This window comes from Chanos chanos, chromosome 13 (genome assembly GCF_902362185.1).
Source record: "Chanos chanos chromosome 13, fChaCha1.1, whole genome shotgun sequence".
Classification (NCBI taxonomy): domain Eukaryota; kingdom Metazoa; phylum Chordata; class Actinopteri; order Gonorynchiformes; family Chanidae; genus Chanos; species Chanos chanos.
This window is the reverse complement of record NC_044507.1, coordinates 812,501-830,000: the sequence shown is the minus strand read 5'-3', so window position 1 is coordinate 830,000 and position 17,500 is coordinate 812,501. Positions and strand designations below refer to the sequence as shown.

At 44.2% G+C, this 17,500-nt stretch overlaps 3 protein-coding genes across 3 annotated transcripts in view; 1 reads left to right on the top strand and 2 right to left on the bottom strand.

Annotated features, from left to right (window-relative positions):
• The window catches only part of b4galnt3b (beta-1,4-N-acetyl-galactosaminyl transferase 3b), a 38,892-nt gene extending 38,443 nt beyond the window's left edge, over positions 1 to 449 (bottom strand). The window contains exon 1 of the mRNA XM_030790439.1: positions 306 to 449. Within this exon, the coding sequence (XP_030646299.1) occupies positions 306 to 449 (144 nt within the window). The remainder of the gene's footprint in view (positions 1 to 305) is intronic.
• A 6,402-nt stretch (positions 450 to 6,851) lies between these two features.
• On the bottom strand, positions 6,852 to 13,096 carry fkbp4 (FKBP prolyl isomerase 4). The gene is made up of 11 exons (XM_030790117.1): positions 13,020 to 13,096; positions 12,745 to 12,836; positions 11,227 to 11,371; positions 10,995 to 11,137; positions 10,711 to 10,831; positions 10,102 to 10,258; positions 9,030 to 9,120; positions 8,840 to 8,923; positions 8,402 to 8,587; positions 7,590 to 7,829; positions 6,852 to 7,008 (listed from the first exon to the last, which is right to left on the bottom strand). Exons 2-11 carry the CDS (start codon positions 12,832 to 12,834, stop codon positions 6,922 to 6,924), a joined length of 1,344 nt encoding a protein of 447 aa, XP_030645977.1. The 5' UTR covers positions 12,835 to 12,836; positions 13,020 to 13,096; the 3' UTR covers positions 6,852 to 6,921.
• A 660-nt stretch (positions 13,097 to 13,756) lies between these two features.
• Positions 13,757 to 17,500, top strand: part of ddx11 (DEAD/H (Asp-Glu-Ala-Asp/His) box helicase 11) — a 22,282-nt gene continuing 18,538 nt past the window's right edge. Inside the window, exons 1-3 of the mRNA XM_030790717.1 lie at positions 13,757 to 13,837; positions 13,982 to 14,209; positions 15,445 to 15,531. Coding sequence (XP_030646577.1) covers positions 13,772 to 13,837; positions 13,982 to 14,209; positions 15,445 to 15,531 — 381 coding nt within the window. The 5' untranslated portion in view covers positions 13,757 to 13,771. The remainder of the gene's footprint in view (positions 13,838 to 13,981; positions 14,210 to 15,444; positions 15,532 to 17,500) is intronic.

Below are 17,500 nucleotides of genomic sequence, written 5' to 3'. Positions count from 1 at the left end.
TGTGTGTGTGTGTGTGTGTGCGCGCGTGTGATAATCACCCAGTCACCCATTCCTGTATCACTGAGAGCCCTTAGACTGTGTGTCTATTCTAAACAGTCGCAAAAAAATTACAAGTGTACGCGTTTTCATAACAACGGACAAAGCTGATCAACACGCTCTTTCAGAACCAAAAAGTTGACAATTTATCTGCTTAGGATAGCGCAGCAGATAGGAACGGAAACGGAACTTCTTTATTGTTAAAAAGGGAAAGAAATAAAGAAAACGATGAAAAACGGAGAAACAGACGAAGTGACGTATGTTGCCACTTTCTGCTCACCACTGTTGCTCCAGGCGCTGGTGGCCACAAACTGCAGATATACAGCGACAACCCCGACCAGGAACACCGCGCCGAAAAGTACGTATCTCCCGTTCCGCCGGAGTTTTCTCAGGGGGAAAAATGACATCACCATCTTTAACTTCAACTGTTTTTCCCCCCTGTAAACCTGTTTTTCGGTCCGAAACCGACCTACTTTCTCATGCGCCGCGCGCCCGCCGGTCCTGTATCGTGGACACGGCCCTAATAATTGTGGGGTTAAGTCAGCTCCTCCGGAGGTCTCCCGTATACCTGTACACTCTTCCTCTAACACCGACTTCCAACATTTCGAGCAGCGCGTAGGTGAAGCTTGTTGCTCTTGTCAACTGTACAACTCCCCCAAAACACTGGAAACGTAAGACAACGTGCCTAAAGTTCTGTCAGCGGACCAGAACTAAGTCGTGATTGCCAACCTTTGGTGATCTCGCCGGGCCACGGCACCACACATTCTCAAACAGATTCACAGGTCAGCCAGGGCCACGCCTGTTTGCCCTACGTCATCGCACAAAGACCGCATGCACAGGTGGTTTATGAGCACAGCGAATGAGATAACTTCGCAAGTGACCTAAACGCGCGATTCATTTTTGTGACATTTATCCAGAACTGTCGTTCGCCGTCCTGGTTAGTAAATTAATCAGTTTATCACCAAAAAAAAAAAAAAAATCTCACACACGTCATCAAACATCCAGCCGAGCCGGTCACAACCCTGTTCTGAATTTGCATTCCGTGGTTCTTTCCTGCTGGACTGTGGTTGATGTGCCGTAAGCGAAACGGACTAATCTGCGCATATTTTCCATGTACCTTATTCCGATTATTATGAATCTTTTATTGTTTTACTAACTTAATGACATAATGAGTCAATTACTGTAATACTAGCAGTTGTTGATGAACAGAATACAAATGATGTTGACTGAAATATTAATGTGCGATAAGTGGACTGGAGTTGACCATCAGAGTCAGACTGAACTACACTACACTGAACCCAGTAAGAGAGAAGCAGTGGTGTATGTGTGTTTGTGTGTGTGTGTGTGTGTGTGTATGTCACTGTTTCTAAAGACCTTGCTTGCGGTTGCCAGGGGACCTGTTGCCATGATATAGAGTTGCTGAATTATCTGGCACGGAAGCAGGTGACACACACACACATTCTCAGGGTCATAACATTAGCAATGTCCTGTGATGTGTTAAGATAGACTGGATCATTTCCCCACGGCTGACAAATCTTTCTCTCTCTCTTACACACACACACACACACACACTCAAACACACACACACACACACACACACACAGACACACACACACACACACACACACACACAGACAGACACACACACACACACACACTCACACACACACACACACACACGCACACACACACACACACGCACACACACACACACTCTCAAACACACACACACACACACTCTCAAACACACACACACACACACACACGCACACACACACACACACACACTCTCAAACACACACACACACACTCAAACACACACACACACTCACACTCACACACACACACACACACGCACACACACACACACTCTCAAACACACACACACACACACACTCAAACACACACACACACTCACACACACACACACACTCTCAAACACACACACACACACACTCAAACACACACACACACACTCAAACACACACACACACTCAAACACACACACACGCACACACACTCAAACACACACACACACTCACACACACATACACTCACACACACATGTCTGCATGTCTGACACTCCGCTGATTCCACCAACGCAAAGGAGGATGTGCTGGTGTCTTATGTGTCTACGGCGCCCCCTGTCATATCTACTTATGTATCCCATGCAGGTGTTGATGGAATACAAAAAAACATTTGGAATCACAGATATGAGCTTAATTTCTACCTTATTGCAGTTAAAAGTCTAATTAAAGCATTAATTTTCATAATTCTTATTGCTTTTTTATTTTTAATTATTCATACAAAATTACACAATACAAATTAAAAGGGGTTAAGTCTGAAGCAAACAATCAACATTAAAAAGGATTAACTTTAAATTAAACTATGGAAATGAAAAAGGATTAATCCTAAATTATGCAATAGAAATGAAAAAGCATTCAGCCAAAATGACATGATAGGAGTGAAAGACTGTTAATTGTAAATTACACATTAGAAAGGGGAAAAACGAAAAAGATTAGTGACAGACTGCAGCTGTCTCAGCTTTTAAAATGCTAGGATAAAAAACTTCCTTTACCACAGGGCGTATTACCCCAGTCTAAAACAGTGAGAGCAGGAACTTACATCCAAGTTAGCAATTCACCTTTGCATTCAGCCATTCTGCAGATGAAACCAGTTCACCTTTACATTCAGCTATTCTGCAGATGAAACCAGTTCACCTTTACATTCAGCTATTCTGCAGATGAAACCAGTTCACCTTTACATTCAGCTATTCTGCAGATGAAACCAGTTCACCTTTACATTCAGCTATTCTGCAGATGAAACCAGTTCACCTTTACATTCAGCCATTCTGCAGATGCTTTTGCCCAAAACATCTTATGAAAAAGCACAGCAAATAGATTTAAATCAACATGTCTCAGCTCACAGACGATAGTGCCAAGAACCACTGCGAGGACTGTCAATGATGTTAGCGCTTCATTGAGTCTTTTCCTTTTATTATCCTTGTTACTACATAGACTCTTTGCAGCTAAAATACAAACAAGTAAATTGAAGTTAGTGGAAAAGAGGCCAGAGGGGTGACAGATGTGACAGAGGAGACAGATGTGACAGGGGTGACAGATGTGACAGGGGTGACAGATGTGATGGAGGAGACAGATGCGACAGAAGTGACAGGGGTGACAGATGTAACAGAGGAGACAGATGCGACAGATGTGACAGGGTTGACAGGAGTGACAGAGGAGACAGAGGTGACAGATGTGATGGAGGAGACAGATGCGACAGATGTGACAGGGTTGACAGGGGTGACAGAGGAGACAGGTTAACGAGCTGCTTCGTTTTGAATCCTCTGGAGTGGATGAATTGAACATGCAGGGAGATTGGCCAGGCTGTTGTGATGATCTGTGTATTTAGGATGCATGTAACACTACAATTCCCATAATGCCCTGAGTTGCACTTCCTGCTGAACAGGACATGTAGCAGTGATTGAGGGGGCATATGTGGTGATGTACTCTATAGATTAGTGAGGGAGTGACAAAACTAAGCCTTCTAAAACACTCGGGCATTCTGCCTCATTACTCACGGCCTCCCAGCAGAGCACACATCAGTAGATGAGGAGTTGAAATGGATGCGGTCCATGGACAACACACGGGGCTCACTGAGCCACTGAGCTTCATTCATTATTCTTTTTCTTACTTTTTATTATTGATTACACTGAATGGTGCGCTCCCATTGTTCCAGTCACTGAGTAAAGTGGCACAGTAAAAATTTGCCTGGACCTCAAGCAAGAAAATTTGCTGCTCACACTGGAGGACATAACTCCTGACTCAAACATGTGCTCACATTGGAGGACATAACTCCTGACTCAAACATGTGTTCACATTGGAGGACATAACTCCTGACTCAAACATGTGCTCACATTGGAGGACATAACTCCTGACTCAAACATGTGCTCACATTGGAGGACATAACTCCTGACTCAAACATGTGTTCTCTAGAACTGACTCATTTGTCTGGGCCCATATAGCACAACACTGACCACCTACATCACCCCCAGAGGTTGGTTCTATTTCCAGTGGCGACAATTCAGTCACTTCTGCCCATAAGATCGGCCAATCAGAGATGACTAACCTGCTGAAAGGTCATGGGGGCACAGTGGGTGTAACGGATGACATAAAGGTCTATGGCTGTGACCCAATACAGGAGCCTGGAGACCGTCCTGCAGACGACCCAGAAGTGTGGGCTCAAATTCAACAAATTTCAAACAGTTATTCTAAATTAACCTACTCTACAGACACAGAGTTAGTAAAGAAGAGGTCAAGCCTCGTGTCTCAGAGAAGCCATGAGTGGTGACCCTGACCCTGTGATGACCCTGTGATGGGCTTCACTGAGGATTGTTGGCCACACTGTGTGACATATGCACTGCATGGCTATTACGCTGCAAGAGCATCACAGTCAAAGGCGGATGGACAACTCCACACCAGTATAACATCACAGTCAAAGACTGATGGACAGCTCCCACACCAGTATAACATCACAGTCAAAGACTGATGGACAGCTCCACACCAGTATAACATCACAGTCAAAGACTGATGGACAGCTCCCACACCAGTATAACATCACAGTCAAAGACTGATGGACAGCTCCACACCAGTATAACATCACAGTCAAAGACTGATGGACAACTCCCACACCAGTATAACATCACAGTCAAAGACTGATGGACAGCTCCCACACCAGTATAACATCACAGTCAAAGACTGATGGACAGCTCCACACCAGTATAACATCACAGAGAGACCAGAGCAGAGGAGACACAGGATTAGGGTTAGGGTGACATGTTGTTAAAGAAAAGATATTTGGTCAACAAGAAAAGAAGATGTTTTGGTCATGTATTCTGAGTGAACTAAAAATCTTTTGTTTGAGTCTAGGTTTTTAGTTTTTCAGTATCTGTTAATGACTTCACAGATAAACAACAGAGACAAAAACTGGTTACCCATATTGTTGTGAACATCCAGTGTTATTAAATGTGTCCATTTCTGAAAAAGAGGAGATATGATGGCATGAATCTGTAGAATGCATGTAACACTACAGTTCCCATAATGCGTTGAGCTTCTGGACTTCCTGTTAAAGAGGAAACAGAGTGGATATTGAGAAACTGCACACTTTGCTGCATGATGTAGAAATGCGAGTGAAGCGTGTTTGTTGGAACCCTCCAGATTTAGAACAGTTAAAGCCGATCAAACCGCTAGCCCCAAGTCGTCCCGATCACGTTAGCAGTTGTCCAGCCGAGAAATGAACTCCACTTGGACTAGAGGCTGCTCTGGATGTTCCGACAAAATGGACTGATCTTCCTCCTGTTTTTACACGGCGTATTTGCACGATCGTGTGACCGCCGTGATGTAGTCAGAGAACCGCACATTGTCATCTAACGTTAGGCGGAGGTTTCCCACTTTACTGTGTGGTCTCACTGTCAGTGAACCTTGCAAATGTATTGTAATGAGCTAATGAATTCAAACTCTTGTGAATAACTAGCGCAGTGAATATTTTAATTACATTACTTGACTCAAAATGGTGTCACTGAACCAGGTCTGCGCGGGTCGCTGGAAGTTTGGTGCAATGCCAATGCTGCCAAGCTGATATAGTAACTGGGATGGAGTGATTAGTGTCTATGACACTGATAACTTTGTCTGATAAGTAATTTGGTGCAGATTAGCCAACGGTGTAGTGCACAGGTAGTAATGTGATCTACTTAAGGTTTCCACTGGGTCAGTCAGATTGGATTCTGATCTAATTCTTTAATTCATTAGCAAGAGGAACACTCCTTCCCCTCACCCCCGGACACACACACACACACACTCTGAGGTTTCAGGGTTGGTCTGTGTCGTTTCAGAGGAGAGGTGTGATCTGAGGACAGAAACATGCACAGAAATACAGGTTTACATGATCAGTGCAGTAGTCCTCATAATGTCACATTTCTGAGTTCCTGCTGTGTGTGTGTGTGTGTGTGAGATCAGAGTCCTCTGAGCTGAGAGACAGAGACAGACAGAGACAGAGTTTCAGATCTGAGTTTTTATTCAACGTCAGGGAGCGCAGAAATGACATCACAACACCACTAAGAATGTACCTGTGTGTGTGTGTGTGTCCCTGTCATTCTCTCACACACACACACACACACACACTGACTACACTGCCATCAGGGCTAGAGCAGTGTGTGTGTGTGTGTGTAATATTATGGGGCAGTTTCCAGTTAGGCTTATTCTACGGGCAGACAGTCATAGTAGACAACACACACAGTCTCCTCAGAGACAGAGATTAAAAAATAACATACATCAGTCAAGTGTTGGCAAAGCAAAAAGAATACAAACAATGCCTCACTACACTACTCCATACGAGGGGCACAGGAACAGGGCTACGACACACCCACACACACTCCCGTCGCTGTGGAGTTCTGTACTGGTATGAATGGATGTGTCTGCATTGGCATGGTGGTACATACAGAGTGATATTTACATCAGTGTGTCTCTGGGCTCTGGGACTATATATGAGTGTGTGTGTGTGCAGTCTAGTTCCAACATTTCATCTGTTACAGAGGTCACAGAGCTGAACACACACACACACAGCAGGACTAAGGGAAGAGAGTCTACAGTATTGTAAATGGAGACAGGGGGGAGGGGGGGTGAATACACACATGCACATACCTCATATGAACATAAATCAAAGCAGTTACAAAAGATCTTAAAAAAACAAAAACAAACCACCAGATATTCATTCATTGACTCACTCACTCTCACGCATACACCCACTCTCTCTCTCTCACACACACACACAGACAGTCTCTCTCACACACACACTCTCTCTCTCTCTCTCACACACACACACACAGTCTTATGCTGTTTGTTCCTGGGCCCCGTTCTCTTCCACCTCCATTTCACTCCCGTTCTCCTTCTTCTCCTTCTGCTGCTCCGCCTCCCTCTGATCACCACAGAAAAAGAACACGCCTATTAATCTGTGTTCAACATCAGACCACACTACTGCCACCTACTGGGCCCTCCGCAAACTATAGATCAACCCTCCATCCCGTCTCATAAACAGTCATTCTCTTTCTTTCTCCCACAAAGTTACCCTCTCTTTCTCACACACACGCTCACTCACGCTCACTCACTCACACTCACACACTCACACTCACGCTCACGCTCACTCACACTCACGCTCACTCACACGCTCTCACACTCACTCACTCACACACACACACACACACACTCTCACACTCACACACTCACACTCTCTCACACTCACACGCTCTCACACTCACACGCTCTCACACTCACTCACACACACTCACACTCACTCACACACACACTCACACACACACTCACACACACATTCACACTCACTCACACACTCACACTCACACTCACACACACTCACACACACACTCACACACTCACACACACACTCACACACTCACACACACACTCACACTCACACACACACACTCACACACACTCACACTCACACTCACTCACACACACTCACACTCCCCCCCTGCCTACCTTGGCGTCTCGCTCTGCAAATTTCTGGAACATGTTGGCGTAGAGACGCTTGTCTTTCTCGTGTTGCTCCTTCATGTGTTTCTGACACAGCAGCACTTGGCTCTTTGCGGCCTTATTGGCTGGATACAACTGAGTGACACGTTGAAAGTCTGCTCTCGCCCTATCAAATTCCTTCATCACAAATAGCGCTTCCCCTCGACGGAACAGGGCTTTCTCATTGTTCTCGTCCAACTCCAGCGCCTGCGGGGAGAGAGAGACAGAGAGAGAGAGAGACAGAGAGAGAGACAGAGAGAGAGACAGAGAGAGAGACAGAGAGACAGACAGAGAGAGAGAGAGAGAGAGAGAGAGAGAGACAGACAGAGAGAGAGAGACAGAGAGAGAGAGACAGAGAGAGAGAGAGACAGACAGAGAGTGAGAGAGAGACAGAGAGAGAGAGACAGTGAGAGAGAGAGAGAACAGTCAGGCTGTGTTGGTTTTGGATAGGGTTGTATGAATATATTGGTGTGGGGCAGATCTTATGTTTCAGACATACTGATGTCGGGAAATATCACATGGAAGTTTGACTTAAGAGTGTACTGTACCCATCAGTGCTCTGTGTGTGTGTTTCTGTGTGTGTTATTTGTCAGAGCTCTGCAGTGTGTGTGTGTGTGTGTGTGTGTTTGAGTGTGTGTGTGTGTGTGTTTGAGTGTGTGTTATATGTCAGTCCTCTGCTATGTGTATGCGTTTGAGTCTGTGTTATGGTGATAAACTCAATAATGTGTGAACATGTCAATCGGTCGGTGGGTGTGTGTGTGAGGGTGTGTGTCAGATACCTTGTTGCAGTTCTCATAGGCGGGGCTTCCCTCTTGCAGTTTGAGATAGCACATGGCAAGGTTGAGGTGAGCAGCCAACCGCAGTGTTCGGGCTTTTTCTTGCTCCTCCCCCTCAAGGCCGGATTCGTGTTCCAACCAGGAAACAATTTTCTTATACTGCACAGCTGCCTGCCTGTATTTGCCATCCTAAAGTGAGAGAGAGAGAGATATTAGCGCTGGACCCCTAAGTCCTGGCTGACGAAATGGTCTAGTGTGAGGGTTGAGGAGTGGTGAACTGGTCTAGTGTGAGGGTTGAGGAGTGGTGAACTGGTCTAGTGTGAGGGTTGAGGAGCGGTGAACTGGTCTAGTGTGAGGGTTGAGGAGTGGTGAACTGGTTTAGTGTGAGGGTTGAGGAGTGGTGAACTGGTTTAGTGTGAGGGTTGAGTCAGGGGGTCGTACTTTAAAATATTGGGTGCCTTTCTCCTTCACAATGCTACTCTGCTCCAGTTTCTCTTTTGTGTTCATTTCCCATGATTCCTTGGCCTGAGAGAGAACACAAGACCATGAGTGACAGACAGTCCAGAGTCAAGTTGAAGAATCACAGTAAAAGACAAACGAGATTTTCTGAGTGTATGAGAGGGAAACAGACCTTCTCAAATGCTTTGAGTTTGAGTTTGTACTGCAATGTAGCTCCACCTGGAATGTTAAACTGGACATTGCCTTTACTCCCATAGCCATACCTGCACACACACACACACACCATAAACCCAGTGAATTACTGCACATCCACACACACACACACTCTCACTCATTATCTAAGCCGCTTATCCTGATTAGGGTCGCAGGGGGTGCTGGAGCCTATCCCAGTGCTTACAGGGCGATAGGTGGGGAAACACCCTGGTTGCCAGTCCATTGCAGCACAGACACACACACACACACACACACACACACAGTCATACCCGGGGCAATTTGGTGTGTCCAATTCACTGCATGTCTTTGGAAACTGGAGCTCCCGGAGGAAAACGACACAGACACGAGGAGAACATGCAAACTCCACACAGAAAGGACCCTGGCCTCCCGGCCGGGAATCAAACCCAAGACCTTCTTGCTGTGAGGCAACAGCATCACCCACTGTCACCCACATCACCCCCCCCCCCCCCCCCCCCCACACACACACACACACACACACACCCCCACACCATAAATCCAATGCAATACTGCACGCACACATGTGCATGTATTTGTGTGTGACGGTGAGTGTGTGTAGTTTTGTGCGTATGTGAGTGTGTGTATATGTGTGTTCAGTGTGTGCATGTGCTTTGGTTTAATGGTGAATAAGGTGCATGTGCTTTGGTTTAATGGTGAATAAGGTGCATGTGCTTTGGTTTAATGGTGAATAAGGTGCATGTGCTTTGGTTGAATGGTGAATAAGGTGCATGTACTTTGGTTGAATGGTGAATAAGGTGCATGTGCTTTGGTTGAATGGTGAATAAGGTGCATGTGCTTTGGTTTAATGGTGAATAAGGTGCATGTACTTTGGTTTAATGGTAAATAAGGTACATGTACTTTGGTTGAATGGTGAATAAGGTGCATGTGCTTTGGTTGAATGGTGAATAAGGTGCATGTACTTTGGTTTAATGGTGAATAAGATGCATGTACTTTGGTTTAATGGTGAATAAGGTGCATGTGCTTTGGTTGAATGGTGAATAAGGTGCATGTACTTTGGTTTAATGGTGAATAAGGCCTCCTCTCCCTGCTCCATGGCTTGCAGAGCTTTCTCTACTCCAGGGGGCAGGTTAAGACTCTCTCCATCTCCAATCTCAAACTTCAGTTCCCGCTGGTCAAAGACTCGCCCCTCATGCACACCCTCCACACACACTGCAAAACACAGACAATCACACACAGGACTCACTGACTCTACAACAGCTCACAGGCTTTGTGCTTAATGAAGACTCTGTTTCTGTGTAGCTGTTGAGGTGTGTACTGCTCTATGTGCTGTGCTGTATGTATGTGAGACTACTTTCTACAAATGCTTCCTCGCTGGGTTTCGTGTAGCCCTCTCCTGTAGTGATGTGTGGTTGTGTGTGTATGCACAGGTATGTGTGTGTGTGTGTGTGTGTGTGTGTGTGTATGCACAGGTATGTGTGTGTGTGTGTGTGTGTGTGTGTATGCACAGGTATGTGTGTGTGTGTGTGTGTATGCACGGGTATGTATGTGTGTGTGTGTGTGTGTATGCACAGGTATGTGTGTGTGTGTGTGTGTATGCACGGGTATGTATGTGTGTGTGTGTGTGTGTGTATGTGTGTGTGTGTGTGTGTTTCTGCATTTACCCTCTACAGATGCTCCCTCGTTGGGTTTAGTGTAGCCCTCTCCTTTTGTGACGATTCTGCGAATAATTCCACCATCCTCATCTTCAGTAATATCTTCACCGTGAAACTCAAACAACTCCACCTGCGCACACAGACAAAACATTTCAGACGTCTTGCCGATCCCCCTCAGCCCATGACTAAATCACCCATTGGCTGAGGGCTGACAGATCATTCAGTGTCTGCATTGGGATTGGTCAGTGGTGGTGCGTGAGGCTACGGGATGGGGGCGTGACGTCGGCTCAGACCTGAAAGACCAGAGTGGCGTTGGGTGGGATTTTGGGGGGGCTGCCTGCGGCGCCGTATGCGTACTCTGGCTTACAGATCAGCTGACATATCTCACCAATCCGCATCGTGGCCACGCCAATGTCCCATGCTTTGATCACCTGACCTGCCGAACAAACACAAAATAAACGTCATCATGGTGACAGTCATCAACAACTCAACTCAAGACACTGTCTTACTACTGGCTCTACCCACCTTTGCCCAGCTCAAAGGAGAATTTCTCTCCACGGTCCCGACTGGAGTCAAACTGGGTCCCGTCCAGCAGAGTGCCAACATAATGGACGAACACCTTATCGCCCGTCATGGGCAGCTCTGTGCCCGTGCCCTCTTTCTTTATCAGCTACAGACAGAACAAAGGTTAAAAACAAGACTAGACAAATAAGGAACATGTTCCTTAGTACAGCACATAGCTCTACTGTATCTGTAAAAGGAATAGTATCATGTTAGCATGACCATGTACAATTTCTCTTTCTCCTTTTTCCCCTCTCTCCATAACCCTTCACCTCTTAACCTTACAGGTGCCTGTCACACCTGTGCGCAATCACCGATATACCACATCATAACAGAATGAGTGGTAACAAAATCCCCGCATTAGACAGTTCTCACTCATGATAAATTAGAGGAAGTCCTATCATCCCACAGCAGTGCCCGGATGGCTAAAGCATACGGATCAAACGCGCAAACGGTAATATCAGACACATTAAACGTCTGGTTTTAAAGTGTGCTAAAAATGTATGGTAACTTGACTCGATCCTGGTGGAGGGTAAGACGTGTGGACACACTAGTAGCTTCGGGTCTAGTAGCTTCTAGAAGCCTGCAGAAGGCGCGTGGTCAAAGCAGGAGACGTTAGCAACGCCAGTGCCGTATCAGAATAAACGGTTTAATTATGCGTTAATGTGTTGTTAAAGGGCAGGTGCAGGGGGTGCGCTTTGTTTTTGCGTCTCTAGAATGCAGTCATGTGGGAATATTTGCCTCATGGTACAGATTATAAGTACAGACAATAAGTAAGGCGTTTCTCTACATATGCAACAGTTCAGAAGGATCCCAGGACATGCATAGCAACCCGTCTTTCATAAGGTTAAAATATCCCTCGGTTACTTGATATAGCTCTATAGCTTGGAAATCCAGATGCCATGTCTGTTCGCTAGGCTAATAACTGACTAAGGTTTGGGTTAACAGATCGCTGGGGGGGGGGGGGGCGTTGTTACCATGGGCTGACCGCAAGCTTGGACAACCCCAAGAGCTAATGCTGTAAACCACACAACACTTTCCAGAATAACAGTAGTCTGTTCATCTTCGTTTCCAGTCTGTGTTACAGCAGAGCAGAGTTACCGTGAGCTACTACACGCGATGACTGACATTCTCCATAGGGAAATGCCTTATAAGCTTAAGAGCGGAGTTGTCTGAAGCCGGAGGACTGGTCAGCAGGCCATATGGTCGTATTCACACATGCTAAGTGCTAAACATAGCTCAGAAGCTGAGCAGTTAGCTACCTATCCTGTCCTGCTAAGAGACATCTTTGCTCATCCAAAACACAGGTGCTGTGGCACTTTGATACAGAAAGCCCTGAAACACCCCTTCGGTTGCGCCCCGTCTTCGTGCATGTCTGAGCGGCGTTAGCTGCGCAGTTAAAGCAACTATTGCTATGGCTAGTGTGCTAGACAGCTAACCAATCTAACACGTATTGATAATGTATACATGCGCTATATTTACCTTCAGAACTCCTCCATCCTTCTTGGGAGTAATGTCTTCTCCCTCGATGGCAATGCTCTGTCCTTCGTTTGTTAACTCCTCTGCAGTCATGTCTAAAGACGCCAAAACAATGACAGCTAAGAAGACACTATCACGCTATGTATCAGAGAAGAACAGGGCTGAAACCTACACACTGTGAGCAACTTCAAATGATGGTGATCTGTTAATTCTCAGTGTTTTTCAGTGAACTCGGGAATTCAGGTATACACTTTGATCTAAATTATCCGCCCGCTAACCTCTTTGCACTAGTCTTCTCTCGCTCTCCGGTCTGTGAGCGCCTTTAATACGGTAGCTGCAGTGCTGCTGGAGATTTCTGGATGAAGGGCAGAGAAGTTTCCAGAGCTCACCAGAAACGGGTGAGTTTGGATTTAGGAATCATCAATAAACTACAACAACACGAAGTTGAGGAAATACATGTGGAGTAATTTTCACTTCATAACTGGAGTAGAGACACACCTGTTTAACCCACATTAACAATATCTAACGCAGACATGGTTTTAATTTGAAGTGACTGTTAATTAAAACACTCTGACTTTTGTTTTGTAAAGGTGTTTGTACGCGTGAAGTATATTTGACGTTTATCCCTAAGGTGTGGCTCGGTTTGCTTCACTCTCATTGGCTGAAGCCCTATCTTGGCGGCTGTGTTGAAGGAACAGCAGTACGGCATTGCTAAACTGAAATACTTTTGTTGCACCTTAGTTCAAATAACGTTTTAAAATACTTCTAAAGTGAGTATTTACTTTTAAATGATACTTTCAGTGTACATTCTCTTGACATTTTGACATAGGTCTTTTTTTTATGAGTTTAATTTTGAATTATGAGTTGAAATTGTTGATACTTGATTAGAGTTTTTAGTCGCCGTAAACTGCAGTATATCTGATAGAGCAGAGTTTGATTTAGGTTTGTCTCTGACGTGTCAGTGGAGATGGCGCGCGGAGCCAGTCGTTTTCCGTTCCCGTTCCAGCCGTACCCAATCCAGGAGCGATTCATGGAGGCGCTGTATGCCACTCTGGACCAGGGAAAGATTGGAATATTCGAGAGCCCAACCGGCACGGTCAGATGCTGGCAACAAACTCTCTCTCTCTCACACACACACACACACACACACACAGAGAGAGGGTATGCCATTCAGGAAAAAATAGTAAAACTTAAAAATAGCAGGACGAGCCGATGGGACATGCGTGCTTGTGTATTACAGGGGAAGTCCCTCAGTCTGCTCTGTGGGTCTCTGACATGGCTCCGGGACCATGAGGAAAGAAGACGACAGGAGACAGCCAGACTGCTACAGGAGAGAGAGAGAGAGGGATGCAGTGGAGGACAGGAAGAGGGGAGAGAGAAAGAGACAGGTGGAGTTTCTGAAGAGCCAGACTGGGTGTCTGTGTTTATTCAGAAAAAAGCACAGAGAGAGCTGGTGGACAAACTTAAGGTAATACACACACACACACACACACACACACACACATACTCACACACATACACACACACACTCACACACATACACACACACACACACACGCGCGCGCGCGCGCAAACACACACACACGCGCGCAAACACACACTCACGCACACACGCGCGCGCACGCAAACACACACACACACGCAAACACACACACACACGCAAACACACACACACTCAGGCACACACACGCGCGCGCACGCAAACACACACACACACACATACACACACACACACACACACACACATGCGCGCGCACGCAAACACACACACACGCAAACACACACACGCAAACACACACACACTCAGGCACACACACACACACACACACACGCGCGCGCGCGCACGCAAACACACACACACACATACACACACACATGCGCGCGCGCGCAAACACACACACACACGCAAACACACACACACACGCAAACACACACACACACGCAAACACACACACGCAAACACACACACACACATACACACACACACACATACACACACACACAGGCACACACACACGCGCGCGCGCGCGCGCAAACACACACACACACGCGCGCGCGCGTGTTTGCGTGCGCGCGTGTGTGTGTGTATGTGTGTGTTTGCGTGCGCGCGCGCGTGTGTGTATGTGTGTGAGTGTATGTGTATGTGAACACACACACACACGCAAACACACACACGCGCGCAAACACACACACACATACACACACACACACACATACACACGCGCGCGCAAACACACACACACACGCAAACACACACACACGCGCGCGCAAACACACACACACACGCAAACACACACGCGCTAACACACACATACGCACACACGCACACACACACACACAAGCAAACACACACGCGCTAACACACACATACGCACACACGCACACACACATACACTTACACAGACGCGCAAACACACACACACACACACATACACACTTTTGTTATTAGTTGGGTTTAGTCTTTAACAGACACACACAGACTTTTATGAGTAGTTGGGTTTAGTCCTTGACACACACAGGCTTTTATGAGTAGTTGGGTTTAGTCCTTGACACACACAGACTTTTATGATGAGTTGGGTTTAGTCCTTGACACACACAGACTTTTATGATGAGTTGGGTTTAGTCTTTAACAGACACACACAGACTTTTATGATTAGTTGGGTTCAGTCTTTAAAGAGATCCTCACTCTCTCTTGCTCTCCAGGATGAAGAGATGAAACGGAAGAGGAGAGAGGAGAGGTTAGAGATGATCAGACACAACGCTCATCTCAAATATGCCATGAAGAGAAAGGTGTGTGTGTGTTGGGGGGGAGTACAGGCCTATATCATGAAGCAGAGTCAGTACATTGAGTCTATTTATATAAATATATAAATTATTTATATAAGTGCTATATATAAGTATATATGTACTCTATATAACTATATAAATTATTTATATGAGTACTTTATATAAGTATATAAGTTATTTATATAAGTACCCTACAGAAGTATACAAGTTACTTATATAAGTATTTTACATAAGTATATAAGTTATATATATATAAGTACTTTATGTAAGTATATAAGTTATATATATATAAGTACTTTGTGTAAGTATATAAGTTATATATATATAAGTACTTTATGTAAGTATATAAGTTATATATATATAAGTACTTTATGTAAGTATATAAGTTATATATATATATATAAGTACTTTGTGTAAGTATATAAGTTATATATATATAAGTACTTTATGTAAGTACATAAGTTATATATATATAAGTACTTTATGTAAGTACATAAGTTATATATATATAAGTACTTTGTGTAAGTATATAAGTTATATATATATAAGTACTTTATGTAAGTACATAAGTTATATATATATAAGTACTTTATGTAAGTACATAAGTTATATATATATAAGTACTTTGTGTAAGTATATTAGTTATATATATATAAGTACTTTGTGTAAGTATATAAGTTATATATATATAAGTACTTTGTGTAAGTATATAAGTTATATATATATATATAAGTACTTTATGTAAGTATATAAGTTTTATATATATATATATATAAGTACTTTGTGTAAGTACATAAGTTATATATATATAAGTACTTTATGTAAGTACATAAGTTATATATATATAAGTACTTTATGTAAGTACATAAGTTATATATATATAAGTACTTTGTGTAAGTATATAAGTTATATATATATAAGTACTTTATGTAAGTACATAAGTTATATATATATAAGTACTTTATGTAAGTATATAAGTACTCAGTGAACCAGCTGTTTCCTCTCTGGTTTAGTGGGTGTCATGACAGAGTCTAACAACAGCAACGTGTATCAGCTCAAACCTTCTCAGTCAGCTCAGCATGCATTCACATCAAACAGGGCCAATCCAACAAGTTTAAACACAGAGAGAAATTCAGGGCAGTTTAATTATGCCATCAAAAACATTCAGTTCTGATGCTGCGTTCTGAGGCATTGCTAAAAATAATGTTGTCAATGCTTCCACAGCAACAGATGTAGAGAGAAATAGGAGAACAACCACATCCATAAATCAAATAAACTGTCGTGACCTTTGTAATCACATACGAACACCATTTTGATCACCTCCATATTATGGACAACAGCCGTTAGATTTAAAAGTAAGCAGTAGACTTTAAGTCATTTCATTACCATAAACTCATTTTCTTACTTAAGGCACTAAATGACCCTCATTCACACTTGGTCCCTTTCAGCCCTCAAACGAACTCAGAGCAATTAGTCAGCATTTTTTGAACACTCCAAATGAACTCAGACCCCTCTGAAATGGACCGAACTGAGCCCACCGCAGGACTTGGCTTAGCGGTTCGCGTAACCTGTGTATCGTCAACACAAAGCGTTCCAGCTTCACTTCGCCTTTTGCCATTGTATTTTAGCCCTCTTGGCTTGCCGTAGACAGATCACATGCTATTGCACTGGGGCGTTTGAAAAAATGGAACTGTGGCTGCTGGTAACTATGGAAACCTAAGATGCCATGAATTTACGTTTAATTTAGATTCCGTTTTCTTGTGATAACAAGTTACTTATGTTTGTTTTCTCAAGATCTTGACTTTAGAGAGATTGAAATAGCGAAAATTTGATTGAGAGATTACTAAATAATGAAACTCTGTTTTCTCGAGATAAGGACATAATTAAATTAAATTAATTTAATTAAATAAATTAAATGAAATAAATTAAATCGAGATCTCCCATCCTAACGATCGTCATTATCACGGGAAAA

Bases quoted from the DNA above. Each gene is read 5' to 3' on its own strand.
- fkbp4 (XM_030790117.1), bottom strand. From the start codon at position 12,834: ATGACTGCAGAGGAGTTAACAAACGAAGGACAGAGCATTGCCATCGAG. The intron at 10,832-10,994 runs GTCTGAGCCGAC...CTGTGTGCGCAG, and splicing joins ACGCCACTCTGGTCTTTCAG to GTGGAGTTGTTTGAGTTTCA. The intron at 8,588-8,839 runs GTACGACCCCCT...CTCTCACTTTAG, and splicing joins AAGGCACCCAATATTTTAAA to GATGGCAAATACAGGCAGGC.